Below are 18475 nucleotides of genomic sequence, written 5' to 3'. Positions count from 1 at the left end.
CTGCGAGTGCCTATCTCAGGGCAGACAGTCAAAAACAGGGCAGACACCCCAAACTGGTGGTATGGTCTATATTTCACCAACCCAGTAACAAATGTGAACTCCTGGATCACTATGCCAGTCTTACTATGGCGTCACAGACAGTGCCTTGGGCACTCCAGTCTATCTTGCCACCCAGGCAAGCTGGACTTTGTGGTAAGTGGTAACTTACACCAAAAATCACAAAATATTCATGTTGCTTCCAGTCCCAAGAGACCAGTCACTTTCTCCAGATCAATTGGTACCCTAGATCTTACACCACAGACAACTCCTGTAGCCAATCCTGAAATAAACTATCTAAAGATTTATAAACTAGGAAAAAGTCAGGTTAAAGCAAATAAACATATACACACAAATGAACTACCATCTATGATTCCTAAAGAGGACAGAGATGTAGTAAGCTGTGCATTCAAAATATCTGTCAGGGTAGACGCAGGTTGAAGCTAGGGATCTCTGCTTTAGTTTAGTGTCTCTGGCCCTATGAGAGTTCAAACAGCAAAGAGACGATCATTTGTCCTTGTGAGGCATTTTTATATCTTCTTCCCTAATACATCAAGCTAATAGAAACCGTTCCCAAGGAGATCCCTTCTTCGTGGAAGTGGGATGGGGAGGAATGCACTTAAAGTCTTTTATCCTTGACCTCGCACAATGGCTCATTTGCATTTAGGGGACAGGATTTAACATCTTATTACAGACCATCATCTGCTTTACACAAGGCTTTTTCCCTGTTTGATGAGTTACGTAGTCGCAGGTTTACAATGCAAATGCTAGGTATCACAGTATAACATGGGGTATAGTTGAGTGAGAACAATACATACAGTATTCCACAAGCAGTTTATAAAACACTAAACTCATTCTAATCAACTTACCATCTAGTATTTATGTTAGTAATGCTCACACAGGTAAGCAACACTGGTTTCTAGCTATGCATTTGTAAGTGTTCAGTGAGAGAGCATCTGGTCGCTAGCATCACATCTCCCAGCTTGGGTAGGGAGCCTCACACTAGCGCTGTTCAAGTTACCATGCCAAAAACAGTGGTGTGGATGTTGCAGCACGGACAAGCTGCCCAAGCACAAGCCCACCTGAGCAGAGTTAGCATGTCTGTCTACCTGGGCTGGGAGACACACTCCCAGCTGCAGTGCAGACATACCCCATGTGGCTTGCTGTGCTTATACATGGAATATTTCATTCAGTTCAGGCATCTCTTTACAGACAAACTGGAAGCAGTTCAGAGAAGAGTAAAAGAAATGAGCAGGGGAGTGAAGGGATTAATTTATGAGGAAAAATTAAAAGAGCTAAATACGTATAGTTTGGCTACAAGACAGCTAATGTGGTTGATAACCAATTACAGGCAGTCCTCACATTTACAATGTTTGAGTTATGACGAACGGCACTTACGACACTTCTACGTAGACACCTTGATTCGACTTATGACTACAGGTTTCGAGTTTACGATGCTCGGTCCCACAATGGATTAGATTGCGGTTCCGAGTTCCGACATTCCGACTTATGATGCACTTGTAAGGAACCAATTGTGTCGTAAGTCTGAGGACTGCCTGTACACATATCTGAAGTGTATAAACAGCAATGAGGGAGACGAACAAGGAGGGAGAGGAGAGGAATATTATGGTAAAAATGATGAAACTGAATAAATAAAGGGACATTTTGCATGACTATTGAGAAAAAAAGTCCTTACGCTAATGTCTTGTCTACAAATCCCTGAAAAAAGGCATTAGAGGGGTGCAATTGCAAAAGCATTCTAATGTGTTATGCTCTAGCTGACCCAGGCATAGTTCTGTTTTTCATAGGGTTTTTTCCACACTTTAAAAAAAAAAAAAGCCCGCTCTTTAAGCTTTATACAACTTTCATATAAAAAGACATTTTTAAAGGATTCAAAGTCATGTTTATCTGTAAGACACTGTCTGACAAAACCCTCATTCACGTCAATGAGGGCACATTTCACCCTGAGCACCAAAAGCTTTACAAGAAGGTGCATTAAAATAAATCATAAATAATATGTATACACACAAATGCACTGGTTAAATATAGGTACCAATTTAGATGCCTAAATATGTTCTTGCACTCTCAACTACACAGCTCAATGTCCCCAGGCTCATCTACTTGTTTTTGCGTTCACATTAAAGCATGAATTTTTGGTTTTTAAGTGCCACCTGTTGGAAATACTGAAGTATGTTCAAGTGCAATTCTGTGCCCAATTAGGCACACAATTGCAGACTTTACATGGCCAATACAGGTGCATCTTTTTAAAATTTAGATCTGTACTGCGTGAAGCAATGATCCAATCTCGTATTGGGGCTTAATACACATGGGGATTAGCTTGTAAAACCAAATCTACAGAAGCGAAAGTTGTTTTCCAGTGATGACAGTTTAAACAGGAAATTCTTTGATTTAAAACAAAAGAAAAAAAAAGAAAGAAAAATTAATTCTTTGGATCTGCTAGTCTGCCCCAGATTCTTCCATAAAAATTGAGCACTGCTTAATTACAGTATGCTAAATCAATTAGAAGACTGCAGCAATTAACATAGCAGACTTTATCAGCCTAGCTTGGGGCAGGCAAAAATTAAAGATTACGTAATTTGTTTATTTCCAATATAGGGAATCACATGTAAGGGCATTTTGCCAAACAACAGCAATCTATTCCTTCAGATTAAGGGGAAATTGTACCTGCAGAGTTAATTTTGTCACAGTATGCTGCTCCATCTATCAACATACAACGAAAGCTTTATTTTATCCGTGATCCACTCACATGTATTTACAATTAAGTTTCCCTAACCAGTGATTTCGGTATAAATACAGCGACAGACGCACACATTCTATCTTGAATTTAAAATACGTAAACAAAAATAATTTCTTATGTTGCCATAAAAGTAACTGAAAGCTCTATTGAAATACCTTCTCAGTTTCTTTAACAACATTTTAAAAATCAAGACTTTACAAATCCTCAACTATGAGACAATCAAGTCTGGTTAAATCAAAAGTACTGAAACATTTAACAACAGCATGCTTTTAACAGAATACTAAAGAAAATCAGAATGATTATTTCCATAATCAATTCATAGTAATTATGCTGCAAAAATATATCCATGTAGAGAAAAAAAAGTTAAATTAATCCAAGCAGTATAACTTCTTAGCATAATAACCCAAATGTTCAGTGAAGTCACTAAATAAGCCAAATTCAGTTCTGTTCTTTCACCACTTAAACTGAAAAATACTATCAAATGATGTTAAAGTTATTTATGCTTTTTTATGTCAAAGCGAGGAGACAAGAATAATTCAGATAACTGAACACAAGACTAAATTTTGCTTTGCAAGATAATACTCTCAGGTAATTTTTCTAAACACAAGTTTCTCTGTTGTTGTTTTAGTATCATGTCTCTCTTGGAAGTTGGACATAACTGTATATAATTAATATTAACCTCACTTATAATTGCTAGTCTGCAGTATTTGTGCATCAGTATATAAACTGTTCCTTCCTGGCTCCTCATTACAACCTTATAATGGTTTGGGCTACTTCAACTCAGCTAATCCTTAAAATTGCTTCTGCACTGTAAAACAAAACTTCATTTGTTTAACAGTCCAGCTATGCCATTTAGCACAACTATCTACATTGTATACCAATTTTGTTCCTCAGCTTGCACATCTGTTTATTTCAATTCTATTGAGCATTAGACTTAGAACTCTGTGTACAGAACAAAGGTTTTAATATTAATGCACAAAATGTATAGCATCAATCATGCATTCTACCAGATGTACCAGGCCAATTCAGTGCAGATGCTTGGCAAATTTTGAATCACTGCCCAGAATCATGAAGGTTGTATCTGTCTCTGGTGCTGAAATATGGAAACCCCTCCTTCCTTCCCAATTTCGCGTTACCGCTCCAAACCCCATTTTGAGAAACAGATCGTTAGTTCCTTCGGTAGGTTATTATTCAAAAACAAAAACAAAGAATTGGCAACAAGTTTCTGCATTAGACAACGAGAGCAGACGCCTATGATATGTTCAGTACAAGAACTACCCTACGATACAAAACGCTACAAAGGAGTTTGAGCCTCAGCGTCGATCATGGCTAACGAAAATCATTACAATCAATATCCAGTACCTAGACCCCCGAATCTTGCTGCAAATCTACCCCTAGCTCTTTAACGTCTCTCTTGGAATAAAACCCACAACGTACATTAATGTTAAGGGGCAAGACTGGGAAGCAGAGGAGCCGACAGCCCCATAGGCAAAAGCACTGCACCGTAAGGGAAGATTTCAAAGAGGGGTGGGTTCCCCCCAATAAGGTGTAACCTTCTCCTTTTCTTTTGTTCTCCAAAGGCTGGAGGGTGTGTGCGTGTGTGTATTGGAGGGGTGCTTACACCTACAATACATGGGGGGTAACAAAGGACCATACGCCAAGGGGATTAATTTGTATTAGCATCCATGGGGCAGCGGGCAGCAGCATTTTGCGTCTGCGAGGATTAGCCCTATGGAGCCCAGACTTACCGTCCCTATCGCAGAGCTGAATCGCCTCCAGGCTGAGATTCTTGATCACATCCTCGCAGGGGCTGGTGGGGCTGCTCATGCCGCTGCGATCCAGGCGCGGAACCTCCATTGTCCCCTTCTGCTTCTCCTCCCTTGGCTTCTGCGGGCGGCCGCACGGTGGGCAGCGGCTCTGGCTCCCGGCGGAGAGAGGCGGGGGGCTGGCGCGGTGGGTGCAGAGCTGCGCGCTGTGGGGGGTGGAGGCAGGGCAGGAGCGAGCGGATTTGTCACTGCAGCGGAGCGGGGAGGGGGCAGCAGAGAGACGCGCACTCATCACACCCCAGGCCCTGCATTTAAAGGGGCCGCCGCCCGGGACTGCTGAGTCAAAGCCACAGCAGGACAAACACCTCGCTGTGCAGCGGCCGAAGGCCTCCCTCTCCCGCCCGCTGCCTATGCAATGGCTCCGGCGGCGCGGCATTGCCAGCTGCGCCGGGACCAAGCTCCCCGCCCCATTCCCCGGGCGCCACCGCCCCGCAGCCTGTCCCTAACCCCCAGGCCAGCGCAGCGAGCAGCGCCTTCAGGCCGGGCTCACCCCGGAGCGCCGGGCGGGGAGGCTGCAGCCTCGGTCCCCAAGGGGAGGGCGAGACCCGAGTCCCGGCGGCGGCCACTCCGGGCGCCATCTCCTGTGGGGCTCACGGACCGGCCCTGGCCGTGCCCAGCTCCCCAGGACCTGGCTCCCAGGCGAGGAAATCCACCCCCCCCCATCGCACCCCAACCCCTCACTCCTTCCCTCCTCACACCGATAGGCCCCCGCCTCGCCTTCAAGCGCGCACGGCCACCCCAAGCATTCCCCACTACACACCATGTGAGCGCCCCCCCTCACGTGGCCAAGCCACTGCCACACGTGGGTGTAATGTCCCAGCCTGAGGGAAGCAAGGCAGAAATCCTAGGAAGGGCCGGGCCAGGCCAGACACCAAACCAGCCTCCCTGGGTCATTGGAGTGCTACCCAGCCCACCCAGGGCGTGACCTACTCCTGGTACAGCTCGCCCCAGCTGCCTCTGCTCCCAGGATCCCTGCTATGCCCCTGCGGGCCTTGCAATCTTCCAGGCCTTTTGCTCCTGCTCTGGGCTGTGCATCTTGCACATGGCTCTGTGTGCTGAGGGAAGTACCTCTGGCCCCCCACAGCCTTCTAGGAGTACAGGAAGGGGCAGGAACAAAATAACACCCCAAAATGATATGATCAAATCCCATGAGAATCATGGTTGGGGTAGGAGTTAAATACCCGTGCAGCATTGTTCAGAATTTTTCATTACTTGGATTCACTTTTATCTCCAGTTCGACCAAGAGTCTTAAAACTGCAGCCCATATGTACAATAGAGAGACACCTCAGGCCCCTTTCATGTGATGCTGCAGAGGTTACTAGGGATTAAAAGGACAGCTGCTGTGTTAGGGTATGTTGTCGCCACAAGCTTCATCTCCAACTCTAAAGTGAAGATGGGTGCAATTTCCTCCATTTTAAATCAGTTAAGTGCAGTCCATGTAGCTGCTAGCCTCACTAGACAAGTTTAGGTAGCCCTACCTGGACATGGGAAACTTCATTCTGGTTTTGGTTTGTATTTTTGGCTTCTTCCACACAGTGTGGTTTCTTATTTCAGGGTTACTCTCACACATTTATTTGTATTTATTTTCCATTGCTGAACAAACATGTTACTAACACCACCCCCAAAATTACACATAATTACAGTGAACTGCAGAAACACTATACCAGTGGTGGGCCACTGGGAGCTGTGGACAGCTGTGCAAATGTAAACAAACAGTCTGGTGTCCCGCCAGCGACTTACCCTGATGGGCCACGAGTGGCCTATGGGCTGCAGGTTGCCCACCACTGCACTATACACATTCAAGCCTGGTCTACATTACATGGTTTGGTCGAGGCAAGGCTGCTTACCTCAACCTAGCCGTGGATGCAGTTACACTTAAATTTCACAACTGCCCTACTACACTGACTTAATAACACCACCTCTCCGAGTGCCGTAGCATCACGGTCAATGTAGTTAGGTTGATGCAATAGCAGTGTAGACACTGTGTTACTTACATTGATGGTTACTGGCCTCCAGGAGCTGTTCCACAATGCCCAACAGTGACCATTCTGGTCACTGCTATGAATTCTGCTACCCACGGGCCAGGTGGCCGCCTCTCATCTTTAAAGTCCCACAATTTTTTTAAATTCCTTGTTCTGGTTGCCTAGCTTGGCAAGCACATCTAGCAGCTCCCCACTTTTGTGTGCAACTGCCCAGCTGACCATGGCAGCTGCACACTGCAGACGCGCTCCTGTCTGGAGTACAAAGGAGACGTTGGATCTTCCGAGTCTGTGGGGAGAAGAGGCTGTGCAGGCACAGCTCTGATCCAGCCCTAGCAGCATTGATATCTCTGAGCAGATTGCTCGCAGAAGAAGGGCTACAAGAAGGACCAGCAGCAGTGCCATGTGAAAGCCAAGGAGCTGTGGCAGGCATACCAGAAGGCAAAAGAGGCCAACAGTCTATCTGGTGCAGAGCTGCAGACCGGCTGCTTTTACAAAGAGCTGTGTGCCATCCTAAGCAGAGACCCCACCACTATCCGCAAGAGCCCTGTGGATGCTTCGGAGGAGCCTGAATCACAGCCTCCACCATGAACAGCGAGAAGGAAGAGGTGGACAAGTAAGAAGAGGAGAAGTATGGGGGACAGGTGATGGGGGGGGGGAAGAGGGGATCCAGCCATGCAGTGAGCCAGGATATGTTTCTGACTACAGCGCAGTCCAGCCAGTCCTGACACTTGAGCATGGACGAGTCTGATGCAGGGGAAGGAACCTCTGGTAAGTATGCCGTTTGTTTTGAAATTACAGGGATAGAATTCCCAAAGTATCAGGATACATCTGTTGATTTACTTTGTTTTTGTTTTTTTATTTGTGCTAGAAGAGGTAGTAACTTTGTCTCTCTTGGTTGTTTCACTATCTGCTTTTCTTTCTCCTCAGAAGTTAGGCAGAGGGAGCTAAAGCAGAGCAGTTTTTTTATGTGCATTGGGATGTCCTGTGAATCCTCCATAGAGATCTCAATGAAACTTTCATGGCGGTACTCTGCAATCCTCTGCCGAAGGTTGCTGGGGAGGGCTGCCTTATTTCTTCCACTGTGGTAGGATATTTTCCCATCATTCAGTGACTACTTCAGCAAGCACCATTACAGTGCACAGGCTAGCAGCATACGGGCCCAGGCAGCATCAGGACACCATCAGCAGCTGTGCTTTTTTGGCCTCTCTTACCCTCAGGAGTGAGATATCAGCTGAAATCACCACCACCTGTGGAAAACTGTGCTTGTATTCAGCCCCATTGTTCTATAAACATATATTCATGCCTCTGAGCTAACCCCTCACACCTCTCCCCAGAGCCATACTCACCATGGCTGGTGCTGTGACTGGCACCATGCTGTATCAGTCCCAAGGAGAAGTCAGAATATAGTGCTTACAACTTTCGGGTATCAAGGGGAGTGAGTTCAGTATCCTAAGTTTTGATTTCTGTTGTGAATACACTGACAATGGCACCTCTGTGGGTTGGGTTGTAGCTGCAGCTGCTGCTACTGTAGCCTTGAGGGTTTTCCCCTCCACACCCGAAAGAAGGCCTGAACCAGATAAAGAGAAGAAAGAAAATAACTCAGTTTGACATGTTCCAGGAGATGCTGCAAGCCTGTGCTGCATCAGAGAACGAGACCAGGGCGTGGAGGTTGACCCTTGCAGACAGTATGGAAATGGTAAGAGTGGAGAGGAAAAAGGCCTGAGAATCCAAGCAAGAAAAGGAGAGGGAGCATCACCAGAATATAATGGGGCCCTTCAGGCAGCAAACAGAGATGCTGTGGTAGACCTGCAGGTCCAAGAATCCCATGCTCATCGCTCTGCAACCCAATTCAGCGTCAGGACGCCCCTACACCTCCCTCCTCAACATTCCACATGACATCAGGGGCCGCTGCATTACCCCTACCACTCCACCTCAGAGGGCATTAAAGACAATCACAGCTGACTTATGAAAAAGACATGGTTGGTGTATGTGTACCTGAAATGGAAATGACTGTTCTTACCCCCTCATAAGTTGTGTTGCCTTAATTTATTAAGTTTTATGAAGTTCTAAATGTGTTTTAGTTGCCTGGTTCATGTTGCAGAATTAAATTATATTTTTGGGAACATAATTCATCTTTATTATTTCACAACATATGCTGTCTGGTGCTGAACAGATCTGACACCCCCAAATTTCCTGTTACTTCTGTAGTAAGTGCAGGCCCTGATAAAGGCCCAGTATGAGGCCTGAACTAAAGTAATGGTCAAGACTTTGCTAACATAAAGCAAAGTCAAGCTGTGAGCCAGAGGTAGGCCCTGCTCACAGAAGCTGGCAAGGAAAGGGCTGATGCTGCAAGAAGATCAGTACCTTTTAGGTACGTAACATTCACATACTTGCACATTCCACACAGATAACAAGGAACAGGCTGGCCCATCCCAATGACAGGGGCAAAAGGGTAATATGATGGATAGAGTTGTTTTGATTGAACCAACATGTACAAGGTGAGAGGCGGCACCTTACTACGTAGAGGGGTTGTACCGTGCTACGTGGAAAGGTTGCACCTCATATGTCAGGTGTGATGTGTAACTTGTTTGTATCTGTGTATAAGAATGCATTTCTGGGGAGGTGCCTTTTGTCCAGCCTAGGGGGCAGTGGAAATCCCGCCACTGACTGAGCTGAGTCCATTGTCAGGGAGTACATATGTACTGGCTAGCTGTATCGCAGCAGCACCTTGGACTACGTTTGCCAGGGAGCCGGAGGCTGTGCTTTTTTTGACAATAAACCTGGCCGACGTGCCTTCGTACCTTACTAGACTTTGTGGTTATTGGGGGTTCTCATCGGGTCTGCTGGGTCAGCTATCTTCGAAGAGCTGGGGCAGCACACAGAGGGAACTCACGCACGCAGCCGAGTGATATCAACATTGGAGAGAGCAGAGCACCACACCGGTACAACTCTGACAACACTGGTGACCCCGACCTCTGATCTGGTGAGTAAGCGAGCTGTCCGCTGTGTTCCTGTACTGGTTGTCTCTGGGCTGCTTGCCACCCTGCAAGGGGGGTGGGAGCATACTAACAAAATGTCAATTTCTTGTTTGGGCTTTTTATAAACTTGTTTGCACTTTTAAATATAGTTATAAGAATGTCATAACCAAAATGTTTTAAAATAACAATTTATGCATAAAGCTAACCAAACAATTTCAACAGGTTTCCACATTTTCAACAGGTTTCCACCTTTAGCTCCCAAACATAACAGAGCATCATGAAAGTATACCCTCAAATACCCTCAAAGTATTTGCATGTATCTGTATTTAAAATTTATTTTGGTTTAATTTTATAGTTGGTTTAATTTTATATGCTTTTCTTTTGTTATGTTATGTTAATGGGAAGCAATGGTTGTTAAGGTTTGTGCTTCTAAACAGTTAACAAGAGTGAAGTTGGTATCACACGCAAATTAACTCTAAAAAGCTTGTTAAAATTATGTTACTAACTCTTTTGCTGAAACAAAGTGTTCAGCAAAGGAAAGTAATATACCTTCTTATGGAAGATTGTGAACATTTATTGTAGCCATTAAGCATTACATTTAGTATTAAATATTAGTAATGCACCCCAAATAAAAATAAATGTCTATACAACAATTGCAAAAGTATAGCTTGTGTTATAAAAGACTCGGTCCCTATTACATTGTTCTTATTACATTGTAAAAAAATAAGTTAAAACTGTGTATTAAGTTTGGGTTATTGAAAAAAAAAACAAAAAAACCTTTATTGTTAACTAACAAAAGTTGTTTAAGTTGCATCCCACAGACCAAATACACCATAAAATATCACACCCTAAAGACACCAGTTCATATCTGTATAGTGCTGGTACATCTGACCCCAGGACCACCCCAGCACCTGGGGAAGCCTGGGGGCCAGCTGCACCAGCCGCTGCTCTGGCAGCCTCAGGCAGCTGGTCCCTGGCCTTGCCCTGGAGCAGCGGTCTGGGACCAGTGGCAGTGGTGGCGGGGTTCCAGGCTGCCCCCTGCCCAGACCAGTGGTGGCAGTCGTGTGGCCCTGCACTGTCCTTTCCTGGACCAGTGGCGGCGGGGCCGCAGGCTGTTCCCAACCTGGACCAGCAGCGGTGGTGGGGTCCCAGACCGTCCCCTGCCCAGACTGGTGGTGGGGAGGGGCCAGGCCACCCCCCTCCCAGAGCGGTGGCAGGGCCACGGGCCACCGCGCACCCGGACCAGTGGCGGCGGCAGCAGGGGCGGCCCTGGCCTCTCCCCACCCGGAACGTCAGTGGGGCCACCAGCTGCTCCCAGCCCTGGGCTGCCCCCCCCCCCCAGCAGAAGCATCGCCCTATGCTCCCCCTCTCCCCCAGCAGCAGTCTTCAGGAGTGCCCCCCTCCCAGCCGGTAAGATTTAGTCACAGATATTTTTAGTAAAAGTCATGGACAGGTCACAGGGCATGACTTTTTTGTTTATTCCCCATGATCTGTCCAAGACTTTTACTAAAAATACCTGTGACTAAAACGTAGCCTTACTCATGACAATAGTGCAGAGCTGCGCAAGCTTCATGCTTCTGTCAGAGATGGCAGACTGAGAGGAGGGACACGTCAGTTTGCAGGCATTTTGAAAAGAGGCAGGAAATATTATGGGTTGCAGATGAAATTATGGGATGGAAAAACACTGCATTATGGGAAGTTGAACCTATGCTACCAGTCGGTCATGCCTGCACAATTTGTTTCAGCCCCAAGAGACATCGCAAAATCTTGTCAATATACCCCATACTGGATGGTGGTGAGTTGGACATTGGGTAAACTACCCACATTGCACTTCACTCTGCATTGATACAAATGCTCACGATAAGGATGTGCACCCCCAACTCAAGTAGTATCATGTGCACATGCACAAGTGATGCATACAGCTGCCGCAACTTTGGTTGACATAATTTTGTTGTGTAGACGTGACCTCAGTTCTTATTCCTTTAATTATAGAACAATTCAATGGAATTAATATTGTCCATACCCATCTTGGCAGGATGGGGAGAGCAGAGTGATTATTATAGATTACAGTGCAAGACACAAGGATGAGAAATTAATTTAAGCTATTCCTCATTGTAGTCAGGTGGTTGTTTACCAAGCCAGAGGTTGCTTTGCAGGTACTGGGCCCCTTTTGACAGGCCTCTGAACAGCTGCAAACAGGCTTTCAGGCAGGTAACAGTCCCTGCTTGGGGCTCTTTTCATAACAAAAGCCAGTTCTCAATACTCAGAGTCCCAAAATAAAATCCATCACCATATAATTGTCCATACTTAGCTCTGATGTCTTCTCTCCCAGCCAGAGCTCTTCTTCTGTCCCAGTCTGTTCTCACAAGCTATCCTCCTAGCTCTTCCTAGCTGGAGCTTAGCCTCCTGGCACTGGCCTCTAGGCCCCCAAACTTCTAGTCCCAAAGTCCATCCATGTCTCTCCACAGGAGCCTCCTGCTCCCTGGGCTCCTCTCTGTCATAGCTCCCTTGGTTTTGGGATATTCCCTACAGTTTCCTGGGCTTCTCTCCTTCATTGTAGCCTCCTGACATTCTTTATAGGGCAATCACCCTGATTTCTCCCAGATGTGACTCATTCTGTACTTACAGTTAGCTAGCTCCAGCCCCTAAGGGGCAAGTCAGCTTGTTAAGCTCATATACTACCTCCTTGCTTTGCTGAAATATGTTCTGGGGGTAATGAGAAAAATCCTGAGGTGTGCCAAAGCTAATTTTGTTGGAAATAAGGTTTCATATTCTCAGATGAGAATGTTCTGTGAGTTAGTCAATTAACAAGTTAAGGAATAAGCAGTAGGATTGAAGGAAGTAGAAAATAGGGCCATAAAGCCATAGGAAAAGAAGTTTACTGACATTTAAACTTTGTACAGCTGTTATCTTTTTACATTTACTGTTATCATTTTTGCTTAGAAAAGTTCAGCTCCTCTCTGCCACAAAAGCCAATAAATGCAGATTAAAGAATAAAAATTCTGGAGTTCTGTATGTCTCTAATAATTGAATATAGAGCTTTTCACCTCTAGGTTGCTGGGTTAAGTTCAAAATCAGGTGGGCAGTGCCTGAATGTGATTACCTACTGTCTGGTAGCCTTCCTGAAATGAGTTGATATCAGTCCATTTCCTAGTACATAGGCATTCTCATCACAGTAACTACTTTTGGCACCTTTTTGATAGTTTCAGAAATCCTCTGAGTTGTAGTGATAGGTTTTGGAATACTGACACTTGTTCATTTGATATGGACTCAGACCATCAACTCATTTCACATAGGCCACCACATGGCATTCAGATCGTCATAACTTTTGCCCACTACCAAACTCCTCTGGATATGAAATGGTGACTAGAAGTCTATCTACTTTATCAGACTCCCAGTCCTTCCCCAAGGTTCACCGTAAGCTGCATCCCTGTCAGCAAGCTCCATACACAGATAGGTACTTGCAACATGGGACTTGCTCTCCACTGGGTTCTGGGGTTATCCCATTCCTCCCAGCTGCTTCCAATACCCACAAGTTATGGGGCAGTGGCTCTGGGACTCCCTCCTCAAAAAGCACTTTCAGTGGTGCTGTGAGCTGGGTCCTCCCTTCCCATGGTGGCCTCTGGTACTCCCAATGCAGGATGTGGGGAAAAGATTCTGCAGTACTCCCCTGGTCCTATATCTCCCTCCCACTCCCCCTGTCTCTTTCTGTCTCTCTCCTTCTCTTTTTCTTCCCCAAACCAAAAGTGAGGGATGTGTGGGATTCAGTAGCGACAGGATGGAGAGTGTGTGAGGGGAAAAAGAGAGTGAAATGGGGAGTGAGCAGTAGAAGGGAAACAGTATTAAACACAGAATATGAAATGAATGTGGAGGGACAGCATGAGTCAAGAGAGAAGGAGAGGAAAAAGTGAATATATAGACTGAATGAGGGTGAAGGTAGAGAAAGGGGGGAAGAAATGGGATTCTTGAAAGACTGCACTCATTGGTTATTAATTTCAGCTCTGGCAGGCATTTATTCCACATACACAAACAAAATAGAGCGAACATTGCTCCATGCTATTGTAACTGTTAATATTGCACAAAACTCTCCTGATGTCAAGGCTGAGTTTTACTTACTTCTGTTTCATATAATTGCTCCAGGTATTTCCTTCCTGCACCACCCTGAAGAAGTCCTTTCATTCCTTGAAGTTGATGCTCTTTAGTCTCTCAATCTCTCCTCCTCTATTAATTCATTTCTACAGTGATGAAAGACATTTATACAGCCCCCACAATCATATTACCTAGTTCCCAAACACAGTATTACAATTTACAGTTAATTTTTTATTAACTGTTCTTGAATACCTGGAGAATTCCCATTTTCCCTCCCCTCCCACACAGGTTTTTTTCTTCCTTCTCTTTTTTTCCCCCCCCATTTTCTATTACCTAAGGAAAACTTCTGAGAAAAGATGGATTTTGTACTGAGCTCTGAGAACAGTCAGCCTTGAGTGTGTTCCAATTCCCCCAAGGCCATTAGCCTCTCAGCTGTCTTGTAGCAAACAGCCTCCAGTTTATCTATATCCATTTTTATACCCAAACTATTATGCCTTTTTGAAGAAAAGAATGGTTAAACCACGAATACCGGCGGACCTCAGTGCACTATTAGGGAAGCCAAACCCTACCACAGCTCTGCTTTTCAGAAGCATGGAGCATACTCTCTGGATCTGGCTGTGGCAGCATTTTGAGGGCACTTCAAAATGCATGCCAGTGTACAGCCAATAGCCAGCCCCATAAAAGGAGGGGCATCCAAGCATTTTTTTAAATCCAGGGGACAATTCCATCCCTAGGGCCACACCACTGACTTTAATGGAATCACTTCAGGAATAATTTGCCCCAAAGTGTCTCAAAGCACACAGCACTTTCCTTAATATTTCTCTTACCTGAGAAAGTACTGTGCTGTGGTTATCTCCCTAATAAGGCGTAACATTCAAGCACATTTTGGTTTGTCAAAGAAGACAAAGTCTCATCATATAAGCAGAAAGTTTGTTCTATGACAGATTATCCCAGACAGTGTTTAGCAAAAATGTCACATCTCACAAATATGGGTCAACATTATGTAAGGGAAAGGCTGACAGTGGCAGCACAATATTAGCGACAGTACAGCGTTGTGTATGTAGGACTGCAAAAGCTTGCAGAGATTTTACCACAACATCAATCTAGCTAGCTTTTAGCATTTTCAGCAACAGATAAATAGGATATTTCTAAACATGATTTATACAGCTGAACAAGGGAGCATACCTGTTATGCACTGCAACTTTATGCAGTAGTGGAGGCAGCATTTTGTAGCACGTGTCATGCCTATCAGGGAAACGTGAGACATATCACACACTTTTTCTGGATACAGTAAATCATCTCTGCTGTTGTTTCATAGCCTGGGGGCCATGACTTTCAAGGTGGGTCACAATTATGTTGCTGCAGGGTTTCCAGTTAAAAGAGAAATTCACGCTGCCCTCCTGTTACCTGGGCACATGCCCCCTACACACAGGCTTGCTAGCAGAAAAGCCAGTCCCATCCAAGGATTAGGAAGCATGGGAGAAATGGGATTGTGTACCCCTTCCTCCTCATTACTATGTTCTGCTTCTCGTATACTAGGTTACCACTATCAGTACTGTCAATCCCAAATGTTCAAAAATCATGAGTCAGGCTCACCAAAAATCACGAGATTGGCTTTAAAATCATGAAATTATGTAAAAATAATAGATTTGGTGTTCTTTTTATTTACCTTCTGCTTTTTGAGCCTTTAGGATGCACTGGGGTCACATTTTGAAGATTTCTCCAGAGCCATGAGGGCTAGAAACTTACTTTTTCTTTAAGAATGAAGGTTGAAATCATCACACACCTACTTGACTACAGGAGCTGGGGCTTTAAGGAAAACAATAATTATCAAGAAACCCATGACAAAATCATGAGACTTGGCACCACTGTGAGTTCAGTAGGCTCAGAGGCTGAGTAAGGCAGGGAGCTCTGTGAGGCAACTGAATTTTTGTAATTTAGATAATAATTCCTTTTCATATTTCTGGGTTTCATTTACAGTTGAAAAAAAATATCCTTTTCCAGGCAATGGCATGACCCCAAGTTCCCAGGTCTTCCCTGCCCCCAGGAAAGAGAGGCATCTATTTATTACATAGTGGGCTGTGGAAGCAGAGAGTGCAGAGAAGCTACATGGATGGCTTGCAGGGGAGTGGAAAAAAGGATTTTATATTTGTTTTTTGTTTATATTGGTATTTCCGTTTCAGCAGGATAAAAAAAATTAAGTACAGAAAATGTGGAAAGCATCAAAGGTAGGCTTCTGCATTTAGGATGGACCGTAACAGATATTAATCAAATGTTATATTTTATTTACCTGGAAATAAATATTTGCTATCTTATAGTCATTCTTCATCTTTAGCAGCAGTTACATTATAACAATGTGGTTTATGGGATATCATTCCAAAGGCTTGTGGGGGATGTAATCACAAAATACTTTGAGATTAGGGTGAAAGCCAGAGACTTTGACAGGTGATGGCATCACAAGAAGAAAATTTTAATATTAATCTTAATATAAACCATGAGGGTACAATTAATTTTTGACATGAGACAGCCTAGTTTTCACACAACAGTCAAAATAGCATGGACACTAGGCGCTCCAAGGCCCTAGACATGCTATGACATGAGGCTCCCTGTGTTTTTTTACTCTCTTGCTTGGAATGGCCAGAAGCCCCTATTTCCACTCAAAGAAACAGGGGCAGTGGCATGAGTCCTCCTTCTTCCCCCACGAATGTCAACGAAGGACCCTTTCCCCTGAGGTGCAGCACTAGGAGTCCCATCTCCCTCCCTCAGAGGTAGCAGCAGCCCCCCACTCCCCACCAGTACATAGCCCAGCAGCCAGGGTGTACCTACTTGGGTAGGTGGGCTGGCCGCATATAGAGTGCTCTGCTGAAGTGGTTGTTGGCAGGGCTCACAACTCCTAGGTGTAGTTAACTCTCCATTGAGATGCACACATCTTGAAGTATTATCTCAGGATGAGGGAGAGGGTCTAGTCACAAACCTATATAGTATGTATAACTTAATCTGTCCCTCTTATTCAACTGACGTACACTGAAACAAAATACTGAACCCCTATTCTGTAATCTGGATCTCCAATTTCCATCCCAGTGAGTGAACTGTAAGCAATTAAAAGAAAACTGTACCCATTCTGCTCCCCTCAGACATACAGGAAGAAACCAAATTATTTCCATGTAATCTATTTATTGTCTTATGAACACAGAGTCCTCAAGAGATTGTGTTGCTGTTTAGAAATCTCATTCCTCAAATTTATTATTTTGCTTTTACACAAGTTAAACCTCATTTTATTAATCCTAGATCTTTAGAGAACCTCTAGATCCTTTTATAATTTTTCTATATCCCCTGTATTGTTTATCACTCTTCCTAATTTAGTATCATTTGCAAATTTAATTAGTTCATTACGCTACAGATAGTTTATGAAGATGTTGAACAAAATAGGGCCATACATTGATTTTTGTAGGACCCCACTAAAAGCTTATCCTCGACTATGTGGACTACCATTTATAATTAAGGCTAAGATTTTGTCATGGTTATTTTTAGTAAAAGTCATGGATAGGTCAGGAGCAATAAACAGAAATTCACGGAAGCCGTGACCTGTCTGACTTTTGCTGCTGTGGCGCCATGGTTTTCCCCACCACCGTGGTGGCTGGGAGCTGTGGGGTTCCCCATCCGCCCACAGCAGCTGGGAGCTGCAGGGTGACCATATTTCCCAAAGAGGCGCGTCTCCCTCCCCCCACGCGAGGCTGTCGCCTGTCGCTGGAACCCTCAGGAGGGCCCCCTCAGGAGTCTGTCACCTGTCCCTGGAACTTTGCAGGGGGGCCCTGTCACTGCTGTCGCCTGTCGCTGGAACCCTGCCAGGGCCCCACCAGCTGTCAGCTCCAGAGTGCTGCAGCCCCTGGGACTGAAGCAGAGAATGTCAGGGAGGCAGAGCTGTCCCTTGGGTATGGCGAATCAGGGAGACCGCTCCAGGCCCCGCACTGTGGGGGTCCCCGCAGGAGGCGGGTGGTGAGGTGAGGCGGGGTGAGGAGGAGCTCCCCTACCACAATGTCCCTGTCCCCTCAGAACCTCCTGCCTGCTGGTGGGCCCCACCAATCAGCACCTCCTCCTCCCTCTCAGCATCTACCACAGATCAGATGTTTTGTGGTGTCAGGAGGTGCTGGGGGAGGAGAAGAGGCGGGGTGGGCCTTGTGAGAGGGAGTGGAGTGGGGGTGGCGCCTAGGCAGAGCCAGGGAGCATCCCCCAGGAGATTAGAAACTCGGTGCTTATGTCCTGGGCCCTGCACCCCGCTAGGGATGGCCCTGCACGGAGGCCTCTGGAAGTCACGGATTCCATGACTTCCACGACCTCCGTGACATAAACCTAGCCTTATTCACTGTCGTTCAGTGATGAGCTTTTGATTCACTGAATCGTATTTCTGCCCAGGCCAACTGGATTCATTATTTCCCTTCGGCTATCATGTAGCACTGTATCAAATGCCTTACTAAAGTCCAAATGTAACTCTATATTCTGTACATCTTCTAGCTTTGTCTATGAAAAAAACCTACCAAAAAGGCTATCTAGTTTGTCTAACTTGTTTTATTCTGTCATATCTGGTCCCATGATGCTATTCACTTCTATGCACATACTTTTTTTTCCCTTCAAATAGTTACTCCATTTCTTTCAGCCTGGAAGTTATGCTCATAGGACAGTGGTTTCCAGAGTTACTCTTTATTCCATTTTTAAAGACCTGTGATATGCTCACACTCAACCAGTCCCCTGATACCTCTCCAATTTTCTGATTTTAAAAAAATAATTACTAGCTGTTTAGAAAATTCT

The 18475-nt window shown here is 45.2% G+C and overlaps 1 protein-coding gene across 6 annotated transcripts in view; it reads right to left on the bottom strand.

Moving 5' to 3' along the window:
- The window catches only part of PHYHIPL (phytanoyl-CoA 2-hydroxylase interacting protein like), a 54892-nt gene extending 49968 nt beyond the window's left edge, over nt 1-4924 (bottom strand). Inside the window, exon 1 of one of the 6 annotated variants that reach the window (XM_045023234.1) lies at nt 4543-4924. In XM_045023234.1, the coding sequence (XP_044879169.1) occupies nt 4543-4852 (310 nt within the window). In that variant the 5' untranslated portion in view covers nt 4853-4924. The other 5 variants (XM_045023236.1, XM_045023238.1, XM_045023235.1 and 2 more) reach the window with 5 other exon arrangements.
- Between the last annotated feature and the right edge of the window lie 13551 nt (nt 4925-18475).

This window comes from Mauremys mutica, chromosome 7, assembly GCF_020497125.1.
Source record: "Mauremys mutica isolate MM-2020 ecotype Southern chromosome 7, ASM2049712v1, whole genome shotgun sequence".
In the NCBI taxonomy this organism is placed as follows: Eukaryota; Metazoa; Chordata; order Testudines; family Geoemydidae; genus Mauremys; species Mauremys mutica.
Note: the sequence above shows the minus strand (reverse complement) of the source record. Positions and strands in the feature narration are given on the sequence as shown.